Genomic DNA, 15,868 nt, shown 5'->3' on the forward strand with positions numbered 1-15,868 from the left:
TTTAGCAAGTTCTTTTATTATGGCCTCTGATTTGATTTTTATTTAATCAGCTAAGATGATTTCAAGCTTATTTGTGTCCTTACTAAAATGAACTTGAACACAGTATGCCACTTATATGTAGTTAAGATTTGAAGTGAGTCTGTTAATTGGAGGCGAAATCTTTACAGCAGATTTATCTGATGTCTTAGATATAGGGAAAAACTATTGTAGCTATGTAAGAACATAAGTCATTCCCCATGAATGGGATGTTCTCTAAGAGGGTGAAAGTTCAAAGGAATAGCCCCAAATCATGAATGATAAGAAAAATGCAAATTAATTCAATTGTACCTTACACTTAAAGATGACAGAACCGGAAAAATGGTCCTTGTTGGAGAACTACTGGAAAACAAGAACTTTAGTGTACTATTAATGGCGCTGTGAAGTAATCCAGCCATTCTGGAAAGCAATTTGGAACAGTATCCAAAACATCATTTAACAATGCATACCTTTTGATCCAGCAGTACCATTTTATGTTTACATAAAGTCCAAAGAGATCAAATAATAAAAGGTCCCATAAATACAAAAAATACTTTTTAGTAGCACTTTTTTGATAGAGGTAATAGATTATTCCAAATGAGACATAGAACTTCAGACACAACCAAATTGTAAATTTGTTTTATGTGACTATCCTTATTTGTTCAAAGAAAGGTATTGGGGGGAGGGGGAGAACCAGAGGAGCTAGTGATGGAGATCCCAAAAAGTAAAGAATCTCATTGAAGCATTTTATGAAAACAAAAGGAGAAATATAAAAAACAAGACAGCTTTGAAATTCACATATTGAATTTATTATATGCCTTTAAAAAGCAAGTTGTATGTATTAGATCTTCACAGGGTCATACAGTCTCTTCCTTTTTTTTTTATTCTATATATGTGGAATTCATGCTGGTGTTTGTGACATTAAGAGTAACAAAACCTTGCTATATGAGAACCAATTATCACTGTTAGAAAGTTCATATGTCCTATCATTTTTTAGGTTTTTCTAGAAAGTGTACATTTAACTGTGTAAAGTACTTTACAGATATCTTATTTGTAACTATAACAACAGCCCTAGGAAAGTAGATGCTTTTATCATCTCTGTTTTAGTTGTATAAAACCCAGATAGAAATTTTAAGTGTCACACAGCTAGTAAATATCTGAAACAAGATTTGAATTTAGGCCTTTCCAACTCCACTCTGGGCATTATACACTGTACCACTTTTGACTTTTATTCAACATTCTAATAAGAGCCCTTCTTTAGAACTGTAGAACTGTGACTTAATTCATTCCTCTCAACTTTTCCGATTAAAAAAAACTCCAATACCTGTGCTTCATTTAATGTTGGATGAAGCAATTGTTTTTGTAATTGGATTTGGTAGCACAATGTAATTTGAAAACATTGTTAAGAAGAGTGGTAATTATAGATAAAGTTCTCTTGAATGATCAAGCGATTAGCATCAGGAATTTTCTAGGCCCAAAAGTTCATTTATTTTAACATGTACCTTATATAGAATTCAGCCCCATCTTAATCTAATTTTAATATACAATAATGAGGATTGCCCTAGCATTAGCACTTTTTGTAATATTTAGTAAAACTTACAAATCACATCATTACTGTATAAACAACAACATAGGATAAGAGATTTTATAAGATTATAAATCTGTCTTCCTGGCCTGATTATATATCCACATCATGATGAGCTTTAACATTATAAATTTTTAAGTATTTGCCTCCAGCATCCTACATTTGGGGTTAGAAATTATAGTATAAATGTAGTGTACTGAAGAAAGTGTAAAGGTTTAGATACATGGTTAAGAATTATCCATTTTCTATGTTGTACATGCTTTTAGTAGACCTTAATGTAAAATCCTTTAAAGAAACTATAAATATAGATTTTATAAATAGTATTGTGAAACATCAGAAACATATGAATTAAGATTTTTAATAGTGCTATTTTTAAATTCAAACTCTTCAAATCCTTTTAAATTTAAAACTTATGACTAAGTTCATACTAGATATGTTATTCGAGATGCTAATGTACAAAAATGAAGAACAGATCATGCATGCCCTTAGGAACTTCTAGTCTTTTCTAAGTACATATGACATATACATACACAAAGTGTAATAGTACAGTGTGTTAAGGGCAAAGAAGAGATCTAGATAGTTTGAATATTTGAGGGAAAGAACTCTTTCAGTAGGTAATGTTCAATCAAGGAAGGCTTCATTTTTTAAATGACCAAAAATAATATACTAAAAACTAACTGTACTGATGGGAACAATAAGGCAATATATAATACTAGTTAATTTAATAAATATAAAATTTAAATTTAATAAATTTATAATAATTTAATAATATAATAAATTATTATGTTATTATAATAAAATAATATAATAAATTTATAATTAATTAATAAAAAATTTAATACATATAAAATAGAATTTTTTTCTTAATTTGCTAAATCTGTACACTACAAAAAGTTGAGTTATATCAGAAACCAAAACTTACTCATCTGATGTCTTAAGTAAAGTTTTACAGGTTAAGTCCCTCCCTTAAAATCTTATAGTATGCTTATTTGAAACATTATTTCAGTTTGAAAAAATAGGCAGATCCATAAAATAAGTAATATACTTACATATATATATATATATGTATGTATGTATGTATCAGAATATCTTACTTTACTATTAATATCTTGATTAGCCCTACCAGAATGATTTGGCTGGAAAATAGATATCAAAAATGTTTAATGAAATAGCACATTTACTGAGAATTATTTGTTTGATCAAGGAGTGGAGAAAACTGGCTCAAGTATGGAGATTTCACTCTGTATATAACTAGGTTTAATTAATTAATAATAAGCTATTACTTTTCGTAATAGTTTGACACACTCAATCTCATATTAAGTTAACTTCCAGTGTAAAACAGTAAAAGAATATTTGTTGTCTTTTTTCTTTGCTTACTTTGCAGATGTGGAAAAACAAATATAAGTCATCTAATATTGTATTCAGGCAGTTGAGATAAAGTTTAAAAAGAAACATTGGTAGGATACAATCTTAATGTTTATTGAAATGTAGAATTTTAGAGTTAAAAGAATTTTTAAATTAACTAAGAGAATTTGGTCATTTCACAAAGGGCAAAACTAGATCCCAGAAAAACTAACAAGTCAGATTCCCTTGACTTCATTTAGTGTTTTTACAGTAACCTATATTACCTCTATATATACCTATATAACCTCTTACATGTCATGATAAGCAGCAGAGTATATTATATAAGGTACTCATAACTCATCTTTTACACTTTTAAAAAATATAACAGTTGAGTAGTATAAATAGAATATATATACCATTTTGAAGTGTCATATTTTATCAAATATTATAGTATGATTAAATTATTCCAAAAAGCTCATAGGTATATTTTATTAGGTTCATTTTGTTTATACTGTTATTTGATCTTTTCACTTATACCCTTGCCTTTATAAAAGGCTTTTGTGTTTAGTGATGGGTAAAGTGTATGGCAGCAAGCTACTAACCAGTGCAGCATGATAGCATAGCAAATTGTTTGTGTTTTTAATATTTTCTGTTTATTATAGCACCAAGTTGTCCCATATATCCCTCTCCCTACCCAAGAGCCATCCCATATAACAAACTTTTTTTTTTAGAAAGAATAATCAGCAAAATTCATTGATACACATCTCTGTAGAATTCTGTTCAATAATAATTAAAAATTATGAATAATTAAAAATATTCCAGAGGACCATGAGGAAATTATTCCTCATTGGTCCTCAGTGGAAATTATTCCCATTCTAAGTGGAAGAATGTTGAAGCATGATTCTCACCTCCTGACAAAGATAGTTGACTCGGGGCACAGGAGAAGATATACTCTTTTGGGCAGACTAGTGCAAGAATTTGTTTATTCAACTATGCATATTTGTTACAGGACATCATAGGTTTGTCTTATCATAAGATTGGTAGATCTCATTTATGGTGTTAGTCTATATTAAAACATGGATTCATATTTAATCATTGAATAAACCAGGAAAGAATCTTAGAAATCATGCCACTAATAGTCTACCTCTCAGACCTGTGGAGGAGGAAGGAATTTATGACCAGAGGAGAACTAGAGATCATTGTTGATCACAAAATAGAAGATTTTGATTACATCAAACTAAAAAGTTTCTGTACAAACAATACTAATGCAAACAAGATTAGAAGGGAAGTAACAAATGGGGAAAATATTTTTACAGTTAAAGGTTCTGATAAAGGTCTCATTTCCAAAATATATAGAGAACTGACCCTAATTTATAAGAAATCAAACCATTCTCCAATTGATAAATGGTCAAAGGATATGAACAGACAATTCTCAGATGATGAAATTGAAATTATATCCACTCATATGAAAGAGTGTTCCAAATCACTACTGATCAGAGAAATGCAAATTAAGACAACTCTGAGATACCACTACACACCTGTCAGATTGGCTAAGATGACAGGAACAAATAATGATGAATGTTGGAGGGGATGTGGGAAAACTGGGACACTAAGACATTGTTGGTGGAGTTGTGAAAGAATCCAACCATTCTGGAGAGCAATTTGGAACTATGCCCAAAAAGTTATCAAACTGTGCATACCCTTTGATCCAGCATTGCTGCTATTGGGCTTATATCCCAAAGAAATACTGAGGAGGGAAAAGGGACCTGTATGTGCCAAAATGTTTGTGGTAGCTCTTTTTGTAGTGGCTAGAAACTGGAAGATGAATGGATGTCCATCAATTGGAGAATGGTTGGGTAAATTATGGTATATGAAGGTTATGGATTATTATTGCTCTGTAAGAAATGACCAGCAGGATGAATACAGAGAGGTTTGGAAAGACTTACATCAACTGATGCTGAGTGAAATGAAAAGAACCAGAAGATCTCTGTACACTTCAATGCTGTATGAAGATATATTCTGATCGAAGTGGATATCTTCAACCTAAAGAAGATCCAACTCACTTCCAGTTGATCAATAATGGACAGAAACAACTACACCCAGAGAAGGAACATTGGGAAGTGAATGTAAATTGTTAGCACTACTGTCTATCTACCCAGGTTACTTATACCTTCGGAATCTAATACTTAACGTGCAACAAGAAAATTGGATTTACACACATATATTGTATCTAGGTTATACTGGGATTGCCTGTCATCTAGGGGAGAGAGTAGAGGGAGGGAGGAGATAATTTGGAAAAATGATTACAAGGGATAATGTTATAAAAACAAATTACTCATGCATATATATTGTCCCAAAAAATTTATAATTAAAAAAAAAAAAGAAATCATCCCACTAATTTTACACTTGAAGAAGCCTAATTAGTTCCAGTATACTTTTGACTTAGTTTCTATTAAGTTAAATGAACTTATACATTATGTGAATAATTAACTATAGAGCATTGCTGGGGGAGGGTGGAGATATAAATTGTATTCTATTAAGTGCTTATGATTTTCAAGTCCTGCTTTAATGCCTTATTGTGGCATAGATTGAAACTGTCTACATCTTGTCAGAGGACCAACCACATTAAATACTGGAAAGTTTTACCATGGGGTAGGCTCTAGAGTGATGAAATGTTATGCCACAACTCTGTAAAGAACATTGTAGAGAATTTGTAGAGAAGTTATGATCCATTTTACTTTGAGGACATTGCTCACTTATTTTGAAAAATCAGAACTTTGAAAGAGCCTTCAAAGACATGTGCTAGGTACAATAGGGCATGCACAAGTGACTAAAAATTGTTGAACTCTACAGAACGGAATCTAGTAAGGGAGATGACGTATATAAATAATTATAATGCAGTATAAAATGTGGTACAAAGGTAGAAAATGCTGTAGTAATGCAGAGGAGGGAAAGATTAAGTCTACTTGATTGGAGTCCAAAAGGCTTCTGCCAGTTAATAGCATTTGAGCAGGACCTTGGAAGAGGGTAAGATTTAAACTAGTAGAATTTGAGGATAGAACATTCCAAATAGAAGAAGCATAAGTCATGAAGAATTTTTAAAACTGTAGTCAGGAAATAACAGGTGGTCCAGTGTGGCAAAAGCATAGGACATATAAAGCCGACTATTTTCTATTCCTGAATCTCAGAAAGTAACACTATTTTTAGTACCAAAAGACTGCCATATGTGACTTTTTTTCATATTTCCTAATTTAAAGGGGAAAACCATTGCTAGCATCAATTTTTTCAAAGAATTTCTATTCCTATTACCTAGAACATTGGGGAAAGAGAAATCGGACTGTTCTCCTGAAAGCTTTAGCTTTTTGTCTTTAATTTATCTATCTCTATACTTTTAATGTTTTGCTTTTGTACTTCTGCAAGTTTAAGGCTAAAGAGCTATTTCTTTCAAGAAACTGCAGTTTTTGCCTAGGCTACTGATTTCATTCAAAAAAAAATAGAAGTAATTTCTGTCATCTTTTATAGAAATATTTAAGTTAAAAAGAAATAGCATGAAAGGAAGTGTCCCATTTTTCTTAAATTGTTGGATTGAGAGTATCAAATACTTGATTACATATCATTCTAATAATTATTAAATGTTTATAAAGCTTCCCTTTGTGCAAGGCTAACAAGATTTTCTGGAACCTACCTGTTTTATTTCAGCTAAATATTTTGCTTTTCCATAGAATCTTTTCATCTTTGTAATTTCAGTTTTTTTCCTGATACCCACAGCTTAACACTTGACCAATATAAATGATACAGAGATTATCAAGTAATCAGCTTCCTACTTTGATTTTTAAATAGCTCAAATACAAAATTATTATTCACATATATTGTCATGATAAATCAAACCATTTTCAAAATTACTAATTTTTTGGTCCCTAGGTCTTTTCTCCTATTTTATCTTTGTGTTTGGAGGAAAAAGATGTTATGGGTACATTTTTTTTTCCCTTTAAATTTTTGGTTCCCTAAGTACAGGTCAGGATTTTGTTTCTTCTAGTGCCCCCTCTGGTATCTGTGTACACATAATACAACTATTTTAAACTTACAGATTAAGGAATAAATAGAATAAGCTTCCTGTCAGTGTTTGAAACCTGTTGTGATATTCAATTTGATCTTTACCTTAACAATTCCTGCTACCTCCACCAAATTAGTGCTTGACAGAAATCTTCTTACATGTATTAAGAATAGGCAATGCTGAGATTTAGCAGGTAAGAGAGCTGCTAGAATAGCAGGCTTTCCAAGGAGAGAATTTCTTAAAAACAAAGGAAATGGAGGTTTGAAAACTTCAGATTTTCCAAATTTCCTTTACAAAAAAAAAGATAGAACATTACCTCAAAGTGAACATATTGGAGCAGAAATAAATAATTTGGGAAAGAGGTTGCCCTCCAAAGACAGCTTGAGAAGACTTCAGGAAAGACCTTGCCTTCAGTGTTGGAGGTTTAGTTTACATGAAATGCAAACCCTACCAGGCTGACTCTGCTGAATCACAAGTGCCATGGTGGCATTTGGGTTGGAACGCTGCCTCAGCTTTAGAAACATTCACCTCAAGGACAGTGTTGGGATCGGACAGCTGAGTAGGAGAAAATTGAAGGATCTTCCATTGGGATACCAAGCACTGTTCTGCTGGCCAGATGTGTCCCTGGGTGCAGCTGTGGAGGAGAAGGAGCTAGCCACATACCTAGTGAGTGCAGTAGCAAAGGAGCAAGGGTTCTGCTAGCTATGGGCATTTGTAGGAGAGCAGAGTTCCTGATTTCAGCTCCAGGGCAAAAAGGACAGTTGAAATTTACAATTATCAGTAGGACCACAAGAGCAAGAGAATGTGTGGGGGGGAAGAGAGGAAAGGGTAGATATGAGTATCCAAGTTTGGGTCTTGGGGACAGAGTTCAGAAAATAGCAGTAAGAAGGTGAAGCTTAGGAGCATCAATCCCCACACCTCCAGACTAGAAGTTAATTATAATAATAAATTACTAAAAACAAAATACAATTAAAAACAAGTTAAGCAAAGGAGAAAGAACCCAACCATCCCTTGAAAACTTAAGGGGGAAGACACTAGATAGCATAGTGGATGATAGAGCACCTATTCTGAAGTCAGTAGGATCTGAGATCAGATCCGAACTCAAACACTTAAGTACTAGCTGTGTGATCATGGGTAAGTCCTTGGACCTCATTTCTTATCCCCATCCTCCCCAAAATTGAATTAAATTGGAATAAGACATCAAAAAATAACTTACAGGACTATCATAATAACCAAGTTTCAAATCTCCTAGGCAAAGGAGAAAATATTTCAAGCTACAAGGAAAAAAAATTTTAATATTGCAGAGCTACTTACACAAGACCTAGCAGCTTCTGCATTGAAGGACTTTAGTTCTTAGAACATTGTATTTCAAGAGCAATAGAGCTGGAATTACAACCAAGAGTAACTGTCCAGCAAAATTAAATATGATTCTGAAGGTGCAGCATGGGGGGGGGGGGAATCACATTAACAGATTGAAAGACTTTCAGATCTTTGTGACAAAAAGAGCTGAACTTAATGGAAAATTTGATATATGAGGTAAAATTATAAGGGACTCAATAAGGTCAAACTTTACTTTATGGAAAAATGTTTTATGACTATCATTTGGGCAATTTGAAAGAAAGTTGAGCTGTGTATGGTGGGGTATTCCTTTAAAAAAAAAAAACTTTAGGAGAGAAAAGAGTAAACTCAAGACAAATGAGGCATTAAGGAAGAATTAATACAGACTAAGCAAGTGAGAAGGGAGGACTGATAGTTGTAGAATCAAAGGTCTTATTGGAAATGGATTGAAGAAGAAACCATATTACATCTAGAAGGATATAAAAATCTTACTATAAAAGAAATAAAGAAAAGAAGGGGGGTAAGATAGGGAGAGACTTATATAATTGTATGTAGATTAAAAATTAGGAGGGGGAAGGGATAAGGAGAAATTCTTAGAAAGCTAGGTAAATTAAGATGGGGGTAGAGAATAAGGGAAGTACTCTGAGGGAGGGCAAAGTAGCAGATAGAAATAAATGACAGGAAGTGAGGAAGGATAAGGTAAATAAGATATAGGAAGGATAGTGAAGAGAAATAGTTTGGAGGGAAATACATAAGTAATTTCAGCTTGGAATGTGAATAGGATAAATTTGCCCACAAAACAAATAACAAAATGGATTAAAAATCAGAATTCGTTATGTCAGCAGAAACTTGTGAAATCCCTATTTGAGAACTTCTGTTTACTTTCTGTTAACTTGGAGGGTTGATTGAAGTATTTCTATTTAAAACTTAAGGTTTTCCTGAATACAGATATATTACTGACACTATTTTTAGTGTCTAGCCCTAAATATAATAAGATTGGGGTGGGTAAAAGAAAAGAAGAGGCAGGATTCTTATATAAATGTAAGAGTTCTATCTGGTGTTAATTAGCTGCACATGTGAGTAATGAAAATTAGAGTGGAAATAATAAGGAAAGTATACTGGCCTCTGGCATCAAGAGGGACTGGGCTCACATACCAGCTCAGCCATTTTTCAATTCATGTTACTGTAGACAAGTCACTTACTCTTCCAGGACCTATTTCCTTACCTGTAATATGAGAGTGTTAGACTAGATTTCTTAGGCCCGTTTTAGCCCTAAATCCATGAAGTGTGTGTGCTGTTCCCTAGATGAGGAGATCATACCTCAAAGAGTTTGTCTGCCCTGGGAAGTGCTGTTGTTCTAGAACAACAAGGTTACTATCTCAGACAACTATATTAACTCAAAAGTAGGGTGAACTCTTCTTCTGAGAGTGGCAAGAAAGTAGATAGATGTAGCAACCGTGCTATGTTGAAATGAAATTAAATTTATACACAAGGGAATTCCACATAACTTGACATCCCAATTTTAGGAGATGCATAAATGAAGAATGAGTCATTGAGAATGAATTAGGGAAGTAAGGAGAGAAAAGTCTGGAGCTGCTGTGGGACCCTGTGCTGGGAAATCGTGTTGGGCAGTACAAGATCATGGGTTAAAATGTCAGGTCTCCTAGTCATTGAATCCAGGGCAATTTGGAAGGATAGCCTGAAGTAGTTGACCATATGTATAAGATTAAGAAGGAGTCCATTATAGTAAGGAAAAAGTTAATGAATTTAATAAGTGGGACATGCTGTAGTCCTGTGAGAAAAGGTTTAATGGACCTTGGGAGGAGAGGGAAGTAGTAGAGATGGCAGGCAGATATTTGGGAAGACATAAGAAATGCCAAATTAAGATCTGGGATAACGATGCAAGGCTTTGAAATCAAAAGACATTTAACTCAAATCCAAGATCTTCCACTACTATTCTTGTGGTCTTAGAGAAGTTACTAATCCTAAAAATGAATGCTAAATAATAATACTAATAATAAATGAATACTTACTAAAATGAAGAGGAAGGACTAGATAATCTCTAAAGATTCCTGTCCTTCTAAAACTATATTAAGTATATTGAGTGAATTCTGAGAATCTAGAACAGTGGTTTCCAAAGTAAAAATCTAGAGAGGTTTTCTGTGGACTGACCCATAGATTATATAATCAACCAAAGGATGAGAAAATAGACGGCACATTATTCTTACCTACTTTTGTCACCTAACATTCCCCCAGCCTTTCCTGCCCCTGGAATTATCATAATCTTTACTCAGGGACCTGAAGTGCAGATTTAATAGTAGTCATACTACTACTCAATAAATTTTAGTGACTCAACTCCATTTTATCAGGGGTCAAATATTTCATTTTTTATGTCATTTTTGTGTGATTTTATAATATACATAATAGTACAGTCACATAGATATATGATTTATAAATAAATATATGCATATTAGGAATGTATACTCAAAAAATAGTTTACTGTCAGATAACTAAAAAAGATTTGAAGATGACAGGTGTAGAAGGTAATCGAAATCAAGACATTAATGATACTGTGTGAAATGACAAAAAGGAGAATTATAAGCCAGGTGCTAAATCATCAAAGAATGATTATAGAATCATAGATTGACAGTTGGAAGGGACACCTTCTTGTCCAACTCCCTCATTTCAGAGATCTGAAACTGTACAACTTGCCAGTGGTCACTAATAAAAACTGATTAGAATGCAGGTCTTATGATAGTAAATTCAACACCGTCTTCATTGAACCATGCTGGCTCTCATCTGGAGGTGAGATGGCATGGTAATAAATATACTGAAATGAAAAGGAAGGAATATAGTGGTTTCAATGAATTAGATAACAATTAGGGGTGAGTTTTAACGTTTTTCTGCCATAGATCCCTAAACTCCTCTTTGGTAGCCAGAATAATGTTATTAAATGGATAAAATAATCTACAAAGGAAACATACATTGAAATTTAGTCTCAGCAAAATATTTTGTGAAAGGTATACAGACTCATAGATTAAAAACTCCAAATTAGGGCAGGGAAATTTAGGGGAAAAGTTAGCAATTTGGTAAAGGAGAGCTTACATACAATGGAGCCAGTGACAATAATAAAGGGAACAAGGGTAGCATCTGTTGGGGGCATCATAAACAACTCTGGACTGAGTAGACAGATACAGATGATAACACTTATTATAACCACAAGGTTACAGGTGTGACCTGTGTATCCCAACAAATTAAATATGTTTTGTGGAGATGAGATAGGTGTGCACATTAACACACACAGATGTGTATTCATTAGCCTAAGTACAAAGACTACACAACCCAAACAACAGCCTAGCATTAATATGGATTATTCATCCAGGACTAACACCAAATTTAAAGTAGTATGGTGGTTCATCAGAGAAGTAAGATGCAGAAGAGAATATTCTCCATAACCTATACGTTATTTGAAGCCCATATTTTTATTAAGTGAGCAATGTCATTCTTATCATCTAGCTTTATATTCTAGCTATGGATTTAGTGTGTGTGTGTTCATTATGTGTTATATGCAGTAATTTTTCAATCTTGAAAAGAGAATTAAAGATAATTGATTTTTCTCATAACTTTATTCTCTTGTTAATTACAGATACTTTGTGAAGAGATTGTATATAACATATAGTACACAATAGTACACAGAAAAAGAAAACTGTAGCCAATATCTTTGCCAAGTGCTAATTTTCTTTGTAGTCTACATCATCAAAATATTTGATTGATGGTTAAGAATTTTTTTCTCCCCTCTAATCTTTTACCTTTTCCCAACCTATTTTAATTCCTAGACCCCTATGCACTCTAATGGTTTGTTCTTTAGAATCATGAGAACTCTAGAACTCTATACTGAGATCATATACTTTGCCCTGGAAGATACCTCATAAGTCATCTTGTCCAACTCCTTTCTTTTCTAGATCAGTAAATTAGCAGGAAGACATTAAGGAAGTTTTAATTCTCAGTAAAAACATTCAGCTAAACAAAGTAATCTTGTAACAAACTTGCCACTAAATTAATAATAACAATTCTTCACTCACTCTCTCTCTTTTTCAGGGTGCTGATAAAACTGTGAAAGGCCCAGATGGACTAACTGCTTTTGAAGCCACTGACAACCAGGCAATCAAAGCTCTTCTTCAGTGATGGCTGGATGGACTGATAAATATGGAAGAATGCCTCTCCCGTGGCCTCACACTGCTGCCTGTCTGTCTGTCACTCTCTATCTGCCAGCTTCTTCAGCTAAATATTTTAAGAGAGGTGAGGGGAGAGAGAAATTCATAATAAATCAGAACTACCAGAAAAGCTATTTTTAGAGAGAGTAAATCCATATGATCGGAATTTTATTAGGATTCCTGATCATGTCACTCTCTCATGTTTCTAATAAAATTCAGCTCATGCCCTGAAGGGCAAAAACAAAATATACTGTTTAACATTCAACCTGTGCAGCTCCCTAACTAGTTTTATTAATTAGATTGTGTTGAAAGGTCTAATTATATAAAGGCCTACTTCTATATATTTTGTAGCCCTAACTTTGGCTACCATGTTGTAAACTTAGGGTGCTGAGATAAGCAATTAGCTATAGCCCTCTGCCTTAAGATTGCACTGTAATGGGGATTTTTCTGGCCTGCTTAAGAGTGTTACCTATGGTTGGTGACCAAATCTTTCCTCAGTAACTTTGATTTAAACAAAGATTCAATTCAGATAAGGAGGGGCATACCCTTTAAGTAGCTGGATGACTGGACTTTGAATTTCTCCTCCTTTTCCATATGGGTTTCATGTGTCCTTAAGTAAAACTGACCAGTCTTATTTATAAAATCTTTGGGGATCTGAAGGAGAACTAGCATTCCAATATATTCATTTTCTCCTCTAGTTCGAGAATTTGTATTATGTATGAAACACTTTCAGACTAGCAGTGAGCGGGGAATTAAAAATAGAATCATAGCCATAAGTTTGTTAGTATCATAGAAAAAGAAAACAAGTTTCCTAGTAACTGAAGGTTTTCTTCTACTTATTTCTATTTGAAATTTTTCTTTGCAATAAATTTTATTTGAAGAATCAAAGAAAATAATTTGAATAGTTTCCTCAGCCCAACATTGGATGTTGATTCTTATGGGATAAGATTAGACCATGTTTAGGTGGGGTTTAGTATTTGGATAAATTTAATTTGACTTAGTCTCCTCAAACATGATTTGTTATGAATATCTCAAAGTTTCTGCTGGACATATGGCAATCCACCTGGATAATACCTAGATAATTGTAACTTCCTGTTTTAAAATCATGTATTACATAGGGTATGATACACTTTAAAAATGACTCTTTACATTTAGAATAAGTATCCAATTGCAGTGTTTTTATAACTTGAAGAAAATTATTGTACACACCACGTAATATTTGTTTCCTGAGCATTATGGCAAAACAAAATATGAATACTTAATTTTAATATCTTGCATTTAAATAATAATACAAATCAGAAGTATGCACTAAACAGAAACATCCAGATAAGTTTAGTTTGCTTATAAATGTTGGGGTTTTTTGGGTTTTTTTGTTTGCTTTTTTAACCAAGTCACACAATTGTGAATGTACCTCAGATTTTTTAAAAGGCCTTGCATTCAGATTGTGGAATGGGAACAATTTAATGAAGATTTTTATACATAGTGCAGCATCCTTCCAGGGAGTTAAATTACTACTAAGAACAGCTAGCCTGGCCAATACCAAATCATATTGAACAGTTGCCGATTGGTTAAGTGTAATGGCTTTTTTTATTCAAGATCTTTTCCTCTCTAAATGATTCCTCTTCCTCCCTCCCACTTCCACAGCCAGTCCAACCCCATGATTTCCCTTACTCTGAGAAGCCAATCACTGAATAATTGTTTAAAAAAAAAAAAAGAATATTTGGATAATTCTGCTGTCTTCATATAGCCTTTTTATATTTAATAAAATCTTATTAATCAGGGCTTACCTACATCACTGAACTAAAATGGAGACACCTATTAAAATATAGGATACCTGTCCATTTTAGTTCCATTAAAATAGTGCAGTGTGTGTGGGGTTTAGTTCAGTTTTTCTTTTCCCCCATTAGCTTAATACTATCTAAAGGCTTGGAACTTAACCTTTATACAGTTTCCCCCTTACCTTTCAAAGTGTTTCATTATAGTTGACTATTACAGAATGTATACTGTACTTTTTCCCAGGCCTTCTGCTTTCTTCAGACATTGTGGTATTTTAGACTAGCTGATGCTTTGTACAAAGTTATCCTGTTTCTTGTAATCCAGTAAAGGAAGTTTTGCCTTTCCACCTTTCTCTTTAACTTCTTGTAAGCAAGCCCCATAATTGTGAAGAGCTCTCTTACTAAGACAACATAATATTTCTATACTGACCAAGATGGTTTGGAATTTATTTTTTTTAACTAATTTCATTATTTATAATATATCTCTGAACCACTTTGGCAGAGAAATTGACAACAATTTTAACATTAATATTTTTGGGTAAAAAAAAGCTAAAACTATGTCCTTTTTTTGCACTACATGCATCAGTGAAAGTCAAATTACCATTTTGGTCCTCTTGAAGTAAAATTAAGCATCTCAGAAAGATAGCTTGCATTTTCTTTTGCTCTATTTCTTTGATTTTCTATTTTCATTTCCTCCTCTTGTCTAAAGTAAATACTTACAGGTGGCTTACCTTTACCTCACACCAGCACATCAGTGAAGTGTCAAATTACAACCGCCACACTTAGACAAATTACTAAGAACTTGGAAATCACAGTTCCCTTTCCTTTACACACCCATATATTTCTTCTATGCACAGCACACTTTCCTAATTCTAGTTGTGTATAAAGGACAGGTAGATATAATATGTGGAAGCTGCTGACAAGTAGGCCACTCATTCTTTATTGTTTTCATCCAAACCATGGTTAAAGACCTATGAATACTTACTGAATTTTATATCCTCTGCACCCTCTAATTTGTTAAATTACATTTGAAACTTAAATTGAGCTGCTACCTTCTCCCATGCAATATTGTCCGCATGAGTGTCTATTAGAAGAAGCTGGTGAGAGTGCACTCCCACATAAGCAATTGCAGTGTTTTGCATGCAAAATAAATAAAGCTGTCCTAATTCTATTTTGTAAATGGAGGAACAATCATATCTTTCTAAGCAGTAATGAAAAAAAAAATAGTGCTTTTGTGCATTTTGATATATCTGAGTTCATTTTTCCACAATGTAATTCTTTTGACACGGTTAGGTTTCTCATATTATCCTAGTTCATAAAACATCAGAATGCTAAATAATACTGTGTTTTAAGTTTTGTGTTGCAAGAACAAATGGAATAAACTTGAATTGTGCTACAGTTGGAGAAATCTTCAGTTTTATTTTTTGCCTTTCAGTCCTTTTTACCCACCTCTCTCACATATCTCCACAAATACAGCAAAACCTTGATTAACTAGAACCTTCAATTAGAATTTTTCAACCTTATACTGGGGGGTCTAGTTGTT

The 15,868-nt window shown here is 33.3% G+C and overlaps 1 protein-coding gene across 1 annotated transcript in view; it reads left to right on the forward strand.

The window, feature by feature from the left end:
- MTPN (myotrophin) overlaps positions 1-15,723 on the forward strand; it is a 63,358-nt gene extending 47,635 nt beyond the window's left edge. The window contains exon 4 of the mRNA XM_074267833.1: positions 12,435-15,723. Coding sequence (XP_074123934.1) covers positions 12,435-12,521 — 87 coding nt within the window. The 3' untranslated portion in view covers positions 12,522-15,723. The remainder of the gene's footprint in view (positions 1-12,434) is intronic.
- Positions 15,724-15,868: the final 145 nt, after the last annotated feature.

This window comes from Sminthopsis crassicaudata, chromosome 5 (genome assembly GCF_048593235.1).
Source record: "Sminthopsis crassicaudata isolate SCR6 chromosome 5, ASM4859323v1, whole genome shotgun sequence".
Lineage (NCBI taxonomy): Eukaryota > Metazoa > Chordata > Mammalia > Dasyuromorphia > Dasyuridae > Sminthopsis > Sminthopsis crassicaudata.